Here is an 18,696-nt window from a genome sequence, read left to right as displayed (position 1 = left end):
CGGGATGTAACTAAGGCATGTGTCACCGTGGCCAGATCCGACATCTCTCGGAACGGACGCAGCTGGCGCACTAGCTTTAACTGTGCAAATGCACTCCTGGCCACCGCCGAAACCTGGGCATCCAGGCTCAGGGCTGAATCCAGAAGTACACCCAAGCTGTGGACCTATGTCTTCAGGGGGAGTGTAACCCCATCCAACACAAGCTGAATCCCTATTCCATGATCTGCCTTTCAACTGACCAGGAGCACCTCTGTCTTATCTGGATTAAGCTTCAATTTGTTTGCCCTCATCCAATCCATTACTGTCAACAAACAGCGGTTTAGCACAGAAACCGCTCCCTTGGAATTGGGTGGAAAGGAGTAGTAGAGTTGGGTGTCATCAGCGTACTGGTGGAACTGCACCCCACAACTCCGGATAACCTCTCCCAATGGTTTCATGTATATGTTAAATAGCATGGGGGACAAAACAGAGCCCTCAGGGACTCCACAGGCCAACGGCCAAGGAGTCGAACAGGAGTCCCCCAGTACCACCTTCTGGGTCCATCCATCCAGGAAGGAATGGAGCCACTGTAAAACAGTGCCTCCAAGACCTATCCCAGCAAGGCGGCCCTGAAGGATACCATGGTCAATGGTATCGAACACCGCTGAGAGCTCCAGCAGAACCAGCAGGGACACACGCCCCCTGTCCAGTTCCTGGTGAAGATCATCCACCAAGGCGACCAAAGCTATTTCTGTCCCATAACCAGGCCTGAAGCCAGATTGAAATGGATCTAGATAATCTGTTTCATCCAGGAATCCCTGGAGTTGGGAGGCCACCACACGCTCCATCTTACCACTGCCTACTTCAAGCGGGCTGGGACCCTACCTTGGCGAAGGGAGGCATTGACCACTCCGCTTACCCATTCAGTCAGTCCCCCTCTGGCAGCTTTTATAAGCCAGGAAAGGCAAGGATCAAGTATACATGTGGTGGCTCTCACCAATCCAAGGACCCTGTCCACATCATTGGACTGTGCAAATTGAAAGGTATCCAATAATACTTGACAAGCAGGGGCCAAAGTTACATCCACTGGGTCTGTATCAACAATAGCATCCAAGTTAGAGCGGATCAGAGCGATTTTGTCTGCGAAGTGCTGGGCAAATTGGTCACAGCAGGCTGTTGAAAGGTCTGAAATCACTTTTTGGGGGCCAGAGTGTAGAAGGCCCCTGACCACCCAAAACAGCTCTGCTGGACAGCTCTTTGCAGATGCAATAGTGGCAGAGAAAAAAAGTTTTTTCGCTGCCCGAATTGCCACAGAGTAGACCTTCAAATAGGCTCTAGCCTGTGTTCGATCAGATTCACTCCGAGTTTTCCGCCAACGTCGCTCTAGCCTCCATCTCACTCGTTTCATTGCTGCCAGTTCACTGGAAAACCAAGGGGCTGGTGTGGCTCCACAATGTGAGAGAGGACACTCAGGAGCAATCGTGTCCACCACCCTGGCCATCTCTGCATTCCAGAGATCAACCAGGGCTTCGACAGAATCACCTGCCGAGGCAACAGGAAAATCCCCAAGAGCCATCAGGAAACCATTCGGATCCATCAGCCTCCTGGGGCGGACCATCTTAATCGGTCCTCCACCCCTGTAGAGGTTTTGACTGCCAACAAGTCTAAACCCCACCAGGTAGTGATCTGTCCATGACAATGGAACTATAGAAAGTTCCTCCACTCTCAGATCCCTGTCACCCCATCCAGCACAAAAAACAAGGTCCAAAGTGTGCCCAGCAACATGGGTGGGGCCAGATACTACTTGGGACAGACCCATAGTTTGATGTCTTCCTACTCACCTCTCTTGGTCACAACCCTACATGATCTATCTATTTGCCAAATCCATGATCTAATATTTAGTAATGACACTGGGATTGACCTTGAACACGTTAGGAAATGTAAGTTGGCCACCTGGTATCCTAAGTTTAAGCAGGACCACAAAATGGCTTCATCCCTGAAGGAATTAACTTTTTTCCCTGTCAGGCAAGCGTTCACGCAATTAAGACTTCAACAGATGCCCACGGAACTCTTGAAGGGGAGATATGGTAACTGTCCCGTAAGTGAGCGTCTATGCATATGCGGAGCAGGCCAAGTTGAGGACCTGGTTCATTATATCCTTCACTGCCACCTTTATAAATCACCACGGATTAAATTCATCCTCCCCTTCCTAAATTCTTTTGAAGGTTACACAGAGGAGTTTAAAATCAGGTGGTTGCTGGCAGATACGGACAACTTTGTAAGCTATAGGGTGGCCCTATTTGCCCCAGCAGCATTAAAGTTAAGGAAAGCTTTTGTGGCGAGTCTGGATTCTGACCTTGGGTAAGGTAGATAATAACACAAAGAGTATGGGATTGATTCAAGATGACGTGTTCTATTGCTACCTTATTTAGCTTAATGTGTTAATTTATTTTATTGTTTTAACAGTTTTAAATAGATTAATGTTTTAATGTTCTTAATGTTTTATGATGTTGTAATGGCCATTGGCTACAAACAATAAAAAAAATTATTCTAAAGCGGTTCATGGGTACAACATCCAGCTAATGCCATCCCCGCCCAAGTCTCTGCTTGATATAAAAAGCAGCAGTTTAACACCCTTAACTTTATGCGTTACATGAAGCTGACCGCAGTATTTTTTGCTTAAAAGTTTCAAAGTTGCACTCCAGTGGCTAAAGCTGAACCAAAGACAAGAAGCACAAATTCTGGAATCAATTAAGTAGTCTGTAGATACAATGCTCAAAACAGAAATGGTAGACAAATCATATGGTTGGCCTACAACACAGAAATAGTAAAACATCTATGCAGACAGTACAATGTAATAAAAAGAATAGCAGTTATTAGGAAATAATATCCTGATCATGTATATAAAGAAATAATATAGATGATATTAATAACTGCATAATAATGACAAAGCATCTATTGAAAGCAATAAAAATCCTAAATCTGCATCTCCCTAATAAAATTCCCTCCAGCCCATCTAGTTCAAAGCATCCTAGACCATTCTAAGTTTCATAACTATTCTAAACTGGCTAGCATTTTTGAATAAACTTAAAAGCTGTTATATGGATCAGAGATGGGATCAGATGTTTTGGAGCTGGGTCCAGATGTGGGCATTTAGAATTTCTCCCTGCACCCAACATCTTTATAGGTGAAAGTGTCACCATTTCCTCAATAAACGTCTGTCTATCCCTTTGAAATATCAGTGTATTTTTCTAGACAACTGTTGTCTTCTTCTCCAAAAGCATTAAAGATGTACTATCCACTATTCTGAGGATATTCTTCCGTTTCTTGTCAAATTAGTCCTGTTAACAACTGGTACCAAGGTTACATGCTGGCAGTTACTCTTTACTTTAGCAAAAGAAGCCACTTTAATTCAGAAACCGCTTTCTTGCCTTCCTCAAAGGTTGCTGCGGATTGGATTCTTTGTTAATGGACGTCATCCATTTCACTCCATCACAATTGCTCTTGGACTTGCAGAATCCAGTGCTGACTTAGTCCTGGAAGGACCAAATCAACCCCAATTCCTATCCAGTACCATGAGGAAGAGGAAAAACCCAGGAATTTGTGGCCAATAAGAAACTCCCATTTTAAAAATAGCGTCCTAACCCCATGAACTGGAAGCCAGCCTCCATATATTTGGGACTTCAATTCACAGATGTCCCTGCTAGCATGACCAACTATCAGGAACATTAGGAGTTGAAGTACAAAACATTTGGCAATTTACTTTCTGCCCATCCCTGAACCATACGGAAAAAATTACTGTTGATAATATGAATAGAAATGCTTAGTAGACAAGAGATCCATGACTACATGTTAGATTTATCACTGAGATCCAACTGCTATTGTAGTTAGGACAGTCATGTTATTTGCTAAATAATACAGGATCATTTTAATCTTTGATTCTTTGATCATGACAGCAACAGTGTCTCCAGTTCCATTATGAGTCATAGTGACTGGCCCTTCCCCAGATATGTTGTAAATTACCACAGCTGATGCGTTATATGAAGCTGCCTGCAGTATTTTTTGCTTAAAAGTGCATTTTCCTCGCTTCAGTAGGGCAATCCACTGCTTCGTGTTTGGAGGAACATGAAACTTTGTTTGGGGATTACAACCGAAAGGATCTTCATTGACAGGCAAGGGTGCGACAAGCAAGCCTTTGACAGCTACTCTGGGAGATTGGAGCCCATAGCGTCCAGGATCAAAGCTTATCGAATCTCGTACTGAACCATCAGGATTCAATACAGTCATTTTAACATCAGGTAGCACATATCCTCGGTTGGCATCATCTGCAGTATCTAAGAAAGCATAAGGATAAAACTGGACCAAAATGGGCACAGGAAGCAAATAGTTCCAGTAGGGCAAAATCCACTTTAGGATCATTTCCAGCCGTTTAAAAAAAAGTGTTGTTTTTTACTTCAAAAATTCTGCTGAGTAAGGTGTGTCTACGTTTGCATAAATATATCACTTAGTCCATTTCACAGTACAAAGGAAATCATGCGAAGAGGAAAGAAAGCTAATCCTGGATGCCTGGCAGATATACAGCCCCACTTAAAGTGACTGCTGACTGGGCGGGAAAGGGGGGGGGGGGTGTCGTAGCCAGAAGCCTTAAAAAGAAGATAATCCTCCGAAGACCGAGTAGTTCTTCAGTTGTTCACAGTACAATGCGCTGCTCTGGGCCAACCTGGTTCCTTCCCTCTGCTGGCGCTTCCCCTGAATTTCAGCCAAGGAGAGGCGGCGGCAGCGATTCTCGGAGGGCTTCGTCTTTCCAGAAACCTTCTAGGGGAGCGAGCGACCAGGGGAGCAATGCTGACGGGACGGAGACAAGCGAAGTGGGTTACCCCTCTCTTTCAGGGCGGGCTCTGGTCGAGTTGCCACAGGAGAGTCGGGCGCCTCCCGCTCATCCCCCTTCCAGGGCGGCTGCAACTGCAGCAGCTTCTACGCAACGAGGGGCGAATGGGCAGGCAAGAAGGAAGCGGTTCAGCGCTACGCCGCTGCTTTTCTTCAGCTGCGCAGCCCGTAGCGCATCAGAAACTCGGTGTTGGAAGCCCTGCGTAGTCCCAAGGCGGGGCAGCTTTCTTCTATTATGGCCCCGGGGGCTTCGAAGCCATGGCCGGAAGGAGCTTCCTCCATCCAATCGCGGCCCCACAAAAAGGAAGGGAAAAAACCAATTCCACCCACCAACCACGGGGACAACCTGTCCTCCTCCCCCCCCCCCCCCCGCTCTCAGTTACAGCAGCAACAGGGCTGCCAGCCAACAGGGTTGTGCAAGGCCTTGGCACCAAAAGGTCCCCCATGAAGATGAGGCCTAGTTGAAAATAAAGTTGTGTTTAGGTCAGGGGCAACAACCGCCACTCTGCTTTACAAGGTTTTCCTTATGGAAAACATCAATGCCAATCTCGCCAAAGAGAACATGCTGGATCAGACCAAGGGTCCACCTTGAACAACATGATGTTTGCACACTGGCCAATCCGCTGCCTGTGAGAAACTTGCAAGCAGGACATGGAGGCAACAGCACCCTCCTGCCTGTGTTTGGATTAAGTGCACTTCAAGAAGAATCGATTTGGAGGAAAAGCAACTGCCATGTATTATTATTATTTATTTATTTATTTATTTATATAGCACCATCAATGTACATGGTGCTGTACGGAGTAAAACAATAAATAGCAAGACCCTGCTGCATAGGCTTACATTCTAATTAGGCATAATAGTGCTGCTCCTGTTGAGAAATTATATTCAGGGTGAATGAAAACATGTGCTGGTAGGCAAGGAGTAGGATTGCGAGGGCAGACCTTGCTTCTGGCCCACATATGTTCATGTATCCCAATCACTCACGTGGAAAGAACCCTACGCATGAAAAACTGAATGCATGGTGCTCCACACATATACTGGGTGTATCATAACAACAGGAGATAAGAAAAGCTGTGCTGGATCAGAGCAAAGGGCTGTTTAGTTCAACATTCTGTTGACAAAAGTTACCAATTAGATGCCCATGCAAAACCCAAAAGATGGGCATGAGTGCAGTAGCACCATCTCTTTTGCTCATGTTCCCAGCAACTGGCAGACAGACATATACTGGAGGTAATACATAGCCATCATGCCCATTGACTGCTTTATCATCCATCAATTTGTCTAATCCCCTTTTAAAGATGTCCAAGCTGGTGTCCATCACTACACCTTGTGGTAGCGAATTCCATAGTTGAATAATGCACCATGTGAAGAACTGAGTGTCCCACCATTCAGCTTCATTGGATGAACCCCAGGTTCTAGTATTATGACAAAGGGAGAAAACCTTCCCTATCCACTTTCCCCTGCCATGCATAATTTTATATATTTCAATAATGCAATGAATTCATTAAGCCTCCCTGCTATCTCTTCATCCATCTTTAGCATTCGTTTTAACTCCACAGTCATCCAACAATCCAAAGCAAAAGAGAAAAACAATTCCGCCCACCAACCATGGCGTGCGCCTGTCCTTTTCTCCCTCACAACAACACAGCTGCCTGCCAATTAGATTGTGCAAGACCTTGGCACCACAAGTGTCCCACATCAGGAAGAGTCCTATTTGAAAATAAATTTGTGTTTAGGTCAGGAACAACAACCATAATTCCGCTTTACGTTCTGTTTTTCTTATGGAAAACATCAACTGAATTCAATGAATGCAAATCTTGCCAAAGAGAACAGAAGAGCCATACTGGATCAGATCAAGGGTCCATCTCGAAGAACTTTATGTTTGCACATTGGCCAACCAGCAGCCTGTTAGAAACCCACAAGTAGGACATGAATGCTATATCACCTTCCTGCTTGTGTTCCCAAGAGCAATAGGTCGGATTAAGGGCAGTTTGAGAAGAATCAATTTGGAGGAAAAGAAACTGCCATGTATCAGGCATAATAGTGCTGCTCCGACTGAGAAATTATGTGCACATGATTCAATATTATTCAGTATATTCAAGGTAAGTGAAAACACATGCTGGTGGGGGAGAATAGGATTACGGGGGCAGACCCTGCCTCTGGCCCACACATGTTCAATTTAAAGTGTGCATGGATCCTAGAATCATAGAATAGTAGAGTTGGAAGGGGCCTATAAAGCCATAGAGTCCAACCCCCTGCTCAATGCATGAATCCACCTTAAAGCATCCCTGAGAGAGGGCTCTCCAGCTGCCTCTTGAAGGCCTCTAGTGCGGTAGAGCCCACAGCATCCCTAGGTAAATGTTTCCATTGTCATACCGCTCTAACAGGAAGTTTTTCCTGATGTCCAGCCGGAATCTGGCTTCCTGTAACTTGAGTCCATTATTCCACGCTGGGATGTGTTCTGATTTGGGATTCCACAAAAGGGTTCTGAGCACAAATGAGTTCCCATTTGGTACTGGGTGCTACTAGCCATGAATCTGAATGCTTTATTTCTATAGGGGGAGGGGTGGGGTGTCAAAGCTGGGAAAGGAGAACAAAGAACAGTTTAAATATCCAAAACCCACTATTAGGCAATGTCTTTATTAGAAACAACCAAAACCCCACAAAAGATTGTGCAATCTTTTGAGTTTTCTAGAACACACTTCATCACACTACGTCAAGAGTCCCAATGTGGTGCACGAGGGCATTTTTAAAAAAATATATATACATGAATTTGTATGAAATGTATACGTTTTAGCAATTATACATGGGCTGCAGCAGAAGTGGCCCAAATATCAAAATAAGTATCCATTTGAAGGTGATGTCTACATGCTACCCATTCAAATATTGAAAGTGCTGTAAAGTCCTCAGTCCATTGTATTATGGGAGGTGTTTATCCTTCCAATGTTGGTAATATTAGTCTTTTAGCTGTCAAACGTGTGCAGAAAATCAATTTGTTAATTTCCATGAAGCAAGAAAATAATTTAAAAGAGTGAATATTAAAAACTGTTCCATTTTTTTCTGTGTAATAACCTGCCTGCAAAAAGAAACAACTACTGAACGTTGCCAAAGTATCTGTTTGAAAGAAACATTACCTGTATTGCACTGCCTCCAATTAGCTGAATTAGACAATCCCTCATTAAAGAGACACTGCCGGTCCAATAGACACAAAGCCAGTTTTTTTGCTGAGTAAGATGCAGCCTAAGATCCATAGCTATGAAAGGTGGGTGCCAAGCAGTGACCCACTCATTTATTTATTATATTTATATCCCACTTTTTTGCCTCCAAGGAACCCAAGGCGGCATACATAATCTTCCTCCTCCTCCTGCTCTCCATTTTATCCTCACAACAACAACCCTGTGAAGTAGGTTGGGCTGAAAGTCTGTGACTGGCCCAAAGTCACCCAGTGGGTTTCCATGGCCGGATCTCCCGACTCCCAGTCCCACACGCTAGCCACTACACCACACTAAATTAGGCATTTAGTGGTGGTGCCCATAGCAATATTATTTATTACATTATATACTGCCCCATAGCCGAAGCTCTCTGGGCGGTTACATGCTAGGAATTATTTTAATTGTCTTGTAAAAAATTAAGCGATAGAAACTGCATAGATGGGAGAGGGTTTTACTTCAACTCTGGAAATGATATGGATACAATGATACTTGATTGACATCTTGATTCTGCTGTTGATCTTTTCTTCTATTTTGTGAGGAAGGGGGCAATCCTATGCATGTTTAGAGGGAGTGGGAAACTGCAACCCTGGGAGTTTTAGGATCCCCCCCCTTCTGAACATGCATAGGATTGTGCCTCAAGATTATCAAATGAAGTAACCCTCTCTAACTTGGAGGAAAAGGAATTGCCATGTATTAGGCATAATAGTGCTGCTCCTACTGAGAAATTATGCGCACATGATTAAATATTATTCAAATAGTATATTCAGGATGAGTGAAAACATATACTGGGTGGGGGAGGGGAGTAGGATTACAACGGCAGACCCTGCTTCTGGCCCACACATGTTCAATTTAAAGTGACAACGCATGGTTCTCAAGTCACTTGGAGAGAATCCTACACATGTAAAAATGAATGCATGACACTGCACACTGACACCGGATGTATCATAACAACAGGATAAGCAAAGCTGAGCTGGATCACCTTGTGGCAGGAGGCTAGAACTCCGGTTTACCCTCTTGACTCCCTGGCAGTTCCCAAGGTTGGTTCAAGGCATTAGGCACCTTTTGTCCTTTGTGGTTGGGAACATTTGGCACCCTCGCCCCCGGTATAGAGCCATCTCTGTCCTGTTAATTCAGAGAATTCAGGGTGCCTGTCACTTATCCCATTTCCTCCCTTCATCTGTCTCTCCCAGAACCTTAAGGCCATTCACATTCTTTCACCCCTTCCTCCCACCAGGACCAGGGCATTTCACATAAGGTTGCCAACCTTGCTTCTCTCCTCCTCCCTCTCCTGATATTGCACATAGACATTTGTATGTTTTAGCAACACAGAGAGGATCAGCTTATTTACAATTCACGTTACATCGAAGTTTATGTTGGTATAGATCTCTTTGCATTGCATCACATTTGTTACATTTCAAATGAGGTCTAAGGATCACAGTGACGCCTGTGTTTACATAAAGGAGAGGAAGAGCATAGGTAGAAGTTCACCTCACAAGGTCATAAAGCTGACAACTTTACTGATAGGAGGAGGAAAGGGAATGGGGGTAGGTGTCCCACTGAGAAAGTGTGCAAAAGAACAATATTATTATTTATTAATTTATTTATATAGCACCATCAATGTACATGGTGCTGTACATAGTAAAAGATTATTGATAGGAATTGGGGTGGGGGGGCTAGCTGGATGCAAGGTGGCCACAGGAGAAAGGGAAGGGGGAATTTGAGAGAAAATCCCAAGACAAGCAGCTTTTAGCATTTAGAGGAAGGCGCATTCTGTTTTGATTCAGTTCAATCCTGCACGCAATATGGCACCCAGGCATGTCAGCTCAACAGCACAATCCTATACATGTCTACTCAGAAGCAATCCCATTAATCTTACTGGGACTTACTTGCAGGTAAGTGGATATAGGATTCCAGCCCAAATCACATTTTTAAAACAATGGGTCAGCAGTGGATGGTCCCCAAGGCCAATCTGCCCCCCTGAGTAGCCCAAAAGGTTGGCCTGTGCCCCCAGACCCTCCCCCCAAATGAGTTTTTCATTGGTTTGCTACACTGAGATCTAAGTTCTCAAACAGAATTCTACAACCACTAAAAACCTAACAGGCTACCCATACTAACGTTATTTTGTCACATTTTCTTATTAAGTATCATTTTGGTTACTTTAAGACAGATGAAGCCTAGCTTGCTTGAAATATTAACATATTGCAAAAGTAATAACAATATGCCAAATCCCACTTCTGTAAGAATTTTAAAATGGATTTTCAGTAGCATCTCCTTTCCCCAACAGTACAGGATCTCAGCATTCAGAAACTCCTAAGTTTAAACTAGCAATGGCACTGTGCTGAATGGCATCCATTTCGTTAAAATTACAGAAGTCCTGAATCTCAGCAACGGTAAGTTAAATGTACTGGAATGTCTTGGGTATTAACGCTACAAAATCATATATTTTACTAAACGCTTTTTCCTTAACTTTTGCAATTCAGCAATTTCTGTCTGAACACTTATTTGAGAGTAAGTTTCGTTTAACTAATTGGAGCTTACTTTCAATATATGCATAGGATTGCACGCACACATGAAGGACAACCTACTGTTGGTCTGCCATGACTGTTCCTGTTGGTATCTAAGGGTTCATTGAGTCACAAGAGCAAAGATGGTTGGAGTTACAGGCTATTAGGATTCTTGCCAAGACAGTTCAGTAAGTTCAATGGCATGTGTTACAGAACTTGGGAACCATATTTTGGAATGATGATATTATTATTATTATTATTATTATTATTATTATTATTATTATTATTATTATTATTATTAATCCCATAATGCCCAGAAACTGCCTGGAACAGCAATTTCCAAGTAAGCCAAGCCAACCAAATTCACTAGTCACACATGACTAGATGGAAGTCATGAAAAAAGCCACAAAATGTCCACAGAAACCACGTTCCAATACCCGTTCCAGGCAATAGTCCATATTCTGGGAAATGGTCCCAAACAGCAACTTCTAAGTGAGTCAGATCAGCCAAATTCACCAGCCACACATACCTGGAAGGTGTGTGTGTGCAAGAAGCCACAAAACATCCACAAAAACCACATTCCAGAACATGGCCCAGAATGCCAACTTTCAAGTAAGCTAAATCAACCAAATTCCAAATAAGCTAAATCAACCACACATAACATATAGCAGGGTTGAAATCAACTACAAAATGTCAACAGGAACCACATTCCAGGCCTTTACCGCCAATTTCCAAGTGAACCAGACCAACCAAATTCATCAATCACAAATGACTAGATGTGAGTAATGCAATCAGCCACAGAAACCATGTTTTGGAATCTGTTCCAGACAGTAAATAGTATCCATGGAAAATGGCTCAAAAGACCTGCACCTAATCTACTACACCTACAGCCCATTCGCAACGGAGGAGAGGTGATTCCAACTTTTCCCACTTCTGCAATTGGCACTCACAGGGCACATGCAAGCGAAGTTTCCCGCAATGAGAGGAGTGTCGTTGTGGGAGCAAGTTTGCGGGGCTAGGCAAATGGATACGGGGCACAAGGTTATTATTTTTAATTACTCATGAGGGATGTGCACCAGTGCAGATACACAGCAACACATGGGGGGATGAATATGTGCTCTTGCACAGAGGTGTTTGTTCTAAAAAAAATAAAAAAAACTTGGCACACACCCCTCACAGCTAATTGGCTGTTCGCTGATCACAGCAAACAGCAATGACCTTGCAAGTGGGGGGAGGCACACCACACACGTTCCTTGCAATAGACGTGAGAGAGCGGAAAAAACATGACCAACGCAGTCAGGGATATTCTGGGAAAACTGAGAGGTGGAGCCGAGATCACTGTGGGAGCAGGTGAACGTCATGTGTGCCCCATTAGCGACGACTATGATACAATCCTGCAATAAACAGCTGGTGTAGACGCCCCACAAGTGTCAAGTGAGCCGAACCAGCCAAATTCATCAGGCTCGCATGACTGGTTGGGAAACATCTACAGCAACCACGTTCCAGTATCTGTTCCAGAAAATTGGCAGCTAAGGCTTATTGCCTTATCTGACATGCCCAAAGATTAGTAATGATGTTGTGCAATGTCACAAATTGTGCTTGCTTGCAAACTTACCCTCCAACCTTTTTCCTTGGTCAGCAGAGACACCCCATGCTGTCCTGATCCTGAATTGCTTTATGAAGCATCTAGCCCTATTGCTTGCTGGAAGATGGCTCCCTCTCGCTGTTCAACACATCCTGGCAGCTATTGATGTAAGCAGCAAACAGGCATGGGTCAATTCACAATAGGATTTCTCTAGAAACACAGCAAGTCTCAGATGCTTCATAAGGCAACACAGGACAAGGACAACATGGAGCATCTTTGCTGGTTCCAGGCACTCCATCTGAATTTGGACCTGGGAGACCAAGGACAAGTCTGGGCGCATGGAGAGCAAGTTGAACGCAAGCACAATTTGTGACATTGCACATTATCACTGATCACAGGGCACATTAGTTAAGGCATCAGCCTTAGCTTCCAATTTCCTGGCGTTGTAGAGCTTGAGCCAACATGAGATAACCTTAACTCTGGTCTTAAACCAGCAGGCTTTTTGATAATTGAATATAACTTTGGCTGGTTTAACAATAGATAATTTTAATTCATGTAAAATATTACTTGGTAGAGCTAAGCATTTAAGGCACACTTCTGTAATTTTTGAGCCTGTTTTGATTGTATTACTTTATTGTAATACACCTTAAAGATGGCTTTTCATTTTAACAATGAGTAACAGTGTTTGGTTATGGCTTATTGCATTGTAGCTGTCTTGAAAATTGCCATTCTGAGCCCTTTTCCAGAATATGGACTATTGCCCAGAACGGGTTCCAAAACGTAGTTCCTGTAGAAGTTTTCTGGCTCATTACATCCCTCCCATGTAGTCATGTGTAGATAGTGTATTTGGTTGATTTGGATCACTTGGAAGTTGCCGTTTTGGATCCTTTTCCAGAATAAGGACTATTGTCTGAAACAGGTACTGGAATATAGTTTCTGTGGATGTTTTGTGACTTATTGCATGACTCCCATCTAGTCATGTGTAACTTGTGAATTTGGTTGGCTTGGCTCACTTGGAACTTGGCATTCCAGGCCGTTTCGTTGTTCCGAATGGGATCTGGGCAACGGTCCTTTTACTGGCAGGAAAAGACTGCTTTATTTAAGGAGGCCTTTTGCCTGAAAGTGGGTCTGGTGAGTTTAATACTATTTTTTCTGTAGCTGTTATGTTTTTATTGTAATGTAATGTATTGTTTTAATGAATTTTAATTGGTTCTGTGAGCCACCTTGAGTACCATTTTTGGGGGGTAGAAAGGTAGAAAACAAATAAAATAAATAAATATTATGGGATTAATAATGATATAATATTGCAAAGGTCTCTAAATTCTGGAGTTTTTATTGGTGTACAAGATGGCCCATATTCTGTTATTAAAAGTTGTGTACTATTTTAAAATATAGTAAAACCTAATCCTGCTTGCCCTTATTGCTTCTATTATTATTATTATTTATTTATTTATTTATTTATATAGCACCATCAATGTACATGGTGCTGTACAGATAACACAGTAAATAGCAAGACCCTGCCGCATAGGCTTACAATCTAATAAGTTGTAGTAAACAATAAAGAGGGAAGGAGAATGCAAACAGGCACAGGGAAGTGTAAACAGGCATCGGGTAGGGTGAAGCTAACAGTATAGAGTCAGAACAAACTCAATATTTGAAGGCTATAGGGAAAAGAAAAGTTTTTAGCTGAGTTTTAAAAGCAGTGATTGAGTTTGTAGTTCTCAAGTGTTCTGGAAGAGCGTTCCAGGCGTAAGGGGCAGCAGAAGAAAAAGGACGAAGCCGAGTAAGGGAAGTGGAGGTCCTTGGGCAGGCGAGAAGCATGGCATCAGAGGAGCGGAGAGCCCGAGCGGGGCGATAGTGTGAGATGAGAGAGGAGAGATAGGCAGGAGCTAGACCGTGAAGAGCTTTGAAGGTCAGCAGGAGAAGTTTATATTGGATTCTGGAGTGAATTGGAAGCCAATGAAGAGATTTCAGAAGTGGAGTGACATGGTCAGAGCGGCGGGCCAGGAAGATGATCTTAGCGGCAGAGTGGTGGACAGAGACCAGCGGACTGATGTGAGACGAAGGAAGGCCAGAGAGAAGAAGGTTGCAGTAGTCCAGCCGAGAGATAACCAGTGCGTGAACGAGAGTCTTGGCAGAAGAGACAGACAAAAATGGTCGAATCCTGGCAATATTATATAGGAAGAAACGACAGGATTTAGCTACTGCCTCGATGTGAGGAGTAAAGGAGAGCGAGGAGTCAAATATAAAGCCAAGACTACGAGCTTCCTTGACCGGAGTAAGCGTGACATCGTTGACAGTAAGAGAGAATGAGAGGTGAGGAGAAGGTTTAGGAGGAAAAACAAGCAATTCAGTCTTTGCCATGTTAAGTTTCAAACGACGATGAAGCAGCCAGGCTGAGATATCTGAAAGACATGCCGAGATACGATCGTGAACATCTGGAGAAAGTTCCGGAGATGAAAGGTGATATTGGAGGCCGTGAGATTTAATAAGCTTGCCCAAGGGCAGCATGTATAGAGAGAACAACAACGGGCCAAGCACCGAGCCTTGCGGAACCCCAACTGAAAGGGGAAAAGAGGAGGACGAGCTGCCGTTAGCCGACACGCTGAAAGAGCGACCCTCTAGATAGGAGGCGAACCAGTTATAGACAGAGCCACAGAGTCCAAGGTCATGGAGGGAATCTAAGAGAAGATCGTGATCAACCGTGTCAAAGGCTGCGGTTAGATCAAGGAGAATAAGAACGGAATAATGGCCTTTAGACTTGGCAGTAAGAAGATCATTGGTGATCTTGGTAAGGGCTGTTTCAGTGGAATGCAAAGGACGGAAGCCAGATTGAAAGGGATCCAGAGCAGAGTTATTAGAGAGATAGTCAAGACAACGAGAGTAGACCAGACGTTCCAGGATCTTTGAGACAAAGGGCAAGAGGGAGACAGGTCGGTAGTTAGACAGGGATAGTCGATCAAGAGTGGGTTTTTTGAGAATGGGAGAGACTGTAGCATGTTTAAAAGCAGAAGGAAATGAACCAGAGGACAGAGAAGAATTAATGATGTGAAGCAAGGACGGGAGGATAGCGGGGATAAGATTAATAAAGACGCGAGAGGGAATCGGATCACGGGAACAAGTGGAAGGCTTCGACGAGCGCAGTATTTTAGACAGTTCATCAGCTGAGACCGAAGGGAACGCCGAGAGGGTTGAAGGAGGAACTGACAGGTGAGGGACAGGAGCTGGAAGCGGAGCAGAGTTGGCTAGATCTGAGCGTATAGTTTGGATTTTAGTATTGAAGAAAGAGGCAAAGTCGTTGGCAAACAGAGAGGCGGGGAGAGATGGCGGATTAGGCTTCAGAAGAGAATTGAAGGACGCGAAGAGCCGCTGAGGGTGCTTAGCATTTGACTGGATCAACGTTGAGTAGTGCTGCTGTTTGGCCAGTGAAATGGCAGAAGAGAAAGATGAGAGAACAAATTTGTAGTGGACAAAGTCCGCCCAGTCCTTGGTCTTACGCCACAGGCGTTCGGCTGCCCGGGAACAAGAGCGAAGGTAGCGGAGGAAAGAGGTGAGCCACGGTTGGGGTTGAGAGGGGCGAACTATCCGAGTTGTAGATGGAGCAAGATTATCAAGAGTTGAAGATAAGGAGGAGTTAAAGGAGGAGACGGCTGAGTCCAAGGAGACGGCTGTGTAGACAGAAGGAAGAGAGGAGGCTAAAGACTGAGAAAAAGCCTCATAGTTGATAGAATGCAGGTCACGACAAGGGCGTGAAGCGGGACGTGAAGGAGGGGGATTGTGAGTGATATTGAAAGAGACTAGATGATGATCTGACAGAGGAAAGTCAGCAATAGAAAAGTCCAGGACAGAGCAGTTCCGAGTGAGGACAAGATCCAGACAGTGTCCAAGGGAATGTGTGGGTGCTTCAGAGCAGAGCTTAAGATCATAAGAGGAAGATAAGGAGCGAAATCGTAGAGCTGCAGCATCGTGAGGGTCATCTACATGGATATTGAAGTCACCTAAGATCAGAGTAGGAGAGTTGTCAGAGAGGAGAAAGGACAGCCAAGAGTCGAGATCAGAGAGAAATTTAGAGGATGAGCCAGGGAGGCGGTAGAGAACTGCAACACGCAGTCGCAGCGGAGTGAAGAGTCTCACCACATGTGCCTCAAAGGAGGAGAAGCAGTGTGAAGGTGGAATGGAAAGAGGCTGGAACTGGCACAAACTCGATAATAAAAGACCCACACCACCACCTCGACCCTCTGGGCGACTCGAGTGAGAGAAAGAGAGTCCTCCAAGAGAGAGGGCAGCAGAGATGGCGGTATCATGGGCAGGAAGCCAGGTTTCAGTAAGAGCAAGGAGGTGGAGAGATCTAGAGAAGAACAAGTCCTGGATGACAGGGGCCTTGGAAGCAATAGAGCGACAGTTCCATAAGGAGCACGAGAAAGGCAGCTGTGAGGGGGGGAGACACCGAATAGGAACTAAGTTGGGAGAGATGAGCTTGGAGCGAGCCATAGGGAACAGATATGATGAGAAAGGAATTAGGAGAAGAAATGGGGAGAGAGATAGCAAGTAGGCAGGGAAGTAAGACATGCGCAGGACGAGATTAGCCAGAACTAGCCTGGCCAAGACCAGTATCAGCAAGCAAGAAGGTAGGTACAGTGAAGTGCAGACAGCTGGGGTATGTTAAGGCAGTCACATTGCCAGACTAATAACTCGACAGTGCAGGAGAGCATGTCTTGTAGCAGAGGTGGTGAAGACCGGTCCGGGGCTGGGGTTCTACCTCTGAGGTAAAGAGTTCCGCTTGGCGGCTTCACGCTATAATGTGTTGACATTTCAATTTTCCTGTTTAAAATGTCATAGTCACAAGCCCTAGTACATTCTCCTTCCAAAACTCTTATGGTTGCCAGGTTACAGAAAGCAGGACTTCAATAGTTGGGGAAACAGGATGGACGAATGGATAAAAAGGAGAGTGCAGGAGAAGCCACAGCTCTATAATCAGACTATCTTTTAAATATTCCTCATGCGTAGATGATTCACTTCAGAGTATTTAATTTAATCATAACTGTCTAGCAAATCCATCTAGATCTCCTGAAAGGCATTCACTGAGTCCCTGGATTTAGATTATTATTTTTTTGGTCTTCTTTTTTAATTAATTTCCTGCAATTCTTTGAGTGCCCACATGGTGTCCCAGTGGGATCATGAAGAAACAATTGCAACACTGAAAAGGAAGCAGCAAAAGAAAAGAAAGTTTTATTATTACAGTCACTTCAACGGCCATGGCCTGAATACTGGAAGCATAAGTGTGTGAGTCGTCATGAAGGATTTAATAAACTCCTAGTTACTTTGAAAGACAAAATGCACAACTCAAATATATTTGAGTTGACTAGTCGAATATTGCAGCCTTCCCCAACCTGATGCCCTCCAGAATTGTGGAAGAAAACTTCCAGAATTCCTGACCACTGATCATGCTGGCTGGGGTTGATGGGAGCTGAAGTCCAAAACATCTGGAGGGTACCAGGTTGGGGAAAGCTGAAATATTGAATGAGTCAAATATCTTTATGATCCTTTGATTGGCCTAATAAAGGTATGACATTAATCTGGATTTATTTATTTATGATCAATAGGGTTACTTTTCTTTTTATTTTTTGGCATCTCAAATGTATTTATTTTCACATCAGTTTCAACTTTAGGGAGATGGTCCCAATGTTCTTCCTTTATTTCTTATGAAGACCAGACAAGGACTAATTATTGTCCAGAATCCATCTGCTTAAAAAAAACAGCCTCTCAGGAAAATTCTCAGAAACCACTTCAGCATTCTAAATCATGTATGGGCCTTCCATGCAGCTGTGTGATGGTCGCCCACCACTACCTCCAAATTACTGCCACTGATGGGAAGAAAGGTGCACACGGAGTTATCCCCATGTACCTTCCTCCTTTCCATGTAAATCAAAACTCCAACAAGCAGCTATCTGGCAGGCTGGAGGAAACATGATTACTAGGGGGAAGAAGTTGTATAGGGAGAAGAAAGAGCAGATTATTATGATTATGATTATTTGCATTTATCATTATTATTATTATTTATGTACCCAAGGTGGCGTACATAATCCTCCTCCTCTCCACTTTATCCTCATAACAACAACCCTGTGAGGTGGGTTGGGCTGAGAGTCTGTGACTGGCCCAAAGTCACCCAGTGGGTTTCCATGGCCGAGCAGGGACTAGAACCCGGATCTCCTGACTCCCAGTCCAACACTTTAGCCACTACACCACACTGGCGTAGTGCATGCATCTCTTTTGGATGTAGGTTGTGGTCAGCAAATGTTTGAGTTTGCTATGGAAAAAAATAGATTTTGTCACCTCCCTCTCGTGTCCTGTGCTATACACACACATATCCTAATCCTATTTTGTCCCATGTTTAAACATGTGTATGTAAAATTATAAGCCACCAATAATCAGGCAATCCCTTTATTACGACCAATTGAAATGCACAGTTGATCCTATTCATATTTGGTTCTAAATTACCTGATTATGAATTTCTTTTTGTAAATGAGAA

At 44.0% G+C, this 18,696-nt stretch overlaps 1 protein-coding gene across 1 annotated transcript; it reads right to left on the bottom strand.

The window, feature by feature from the left end:
- Nucleotides 1-2,469: 2,469 nt before the first annotated feature.
- Nucleotides 2,470-5,048, bottom strand: LOC134399569 (E3 ubiquitin-protein ligase RNF130-like). Its single transcript, XM_063127648.1, has one exon. It carries the CDS (start codon nt 4,396-4,398, stop codon nt 3,841-3,843), a length of 558 nt encoding a protein of 185 aa, XP_062983718.1. The 5' UTR covers nt 4,399-5,048; the 3' UTR covers nt 2,470-3,840.
- Nucleotides 5,049-18,696: the final 13,648 nt, after the last annotated feature.

The sequence above is a fragment of the Elgaria multicarinata genome, chromosome 5 (assembly GCF_023053635.1).
Source record: "Elgaria multicarinata webbii isolate HBS135686 ecotype San Diego chromosome 5, rElgMul1.1.pri, whole genome shotgun sequence".
In the NCBI taxonomy this organism is placed as follows: Eukaryota; Metazoa; Chordata; class Lepidosauria; order Squamata; family Anguidae; genus Elgaria; species Elgaria multicarinata.
Note: the sequence above shows the minus strand (reverse complement) of the source record. Positions and strands in the feature narration are given on the sequence as shown.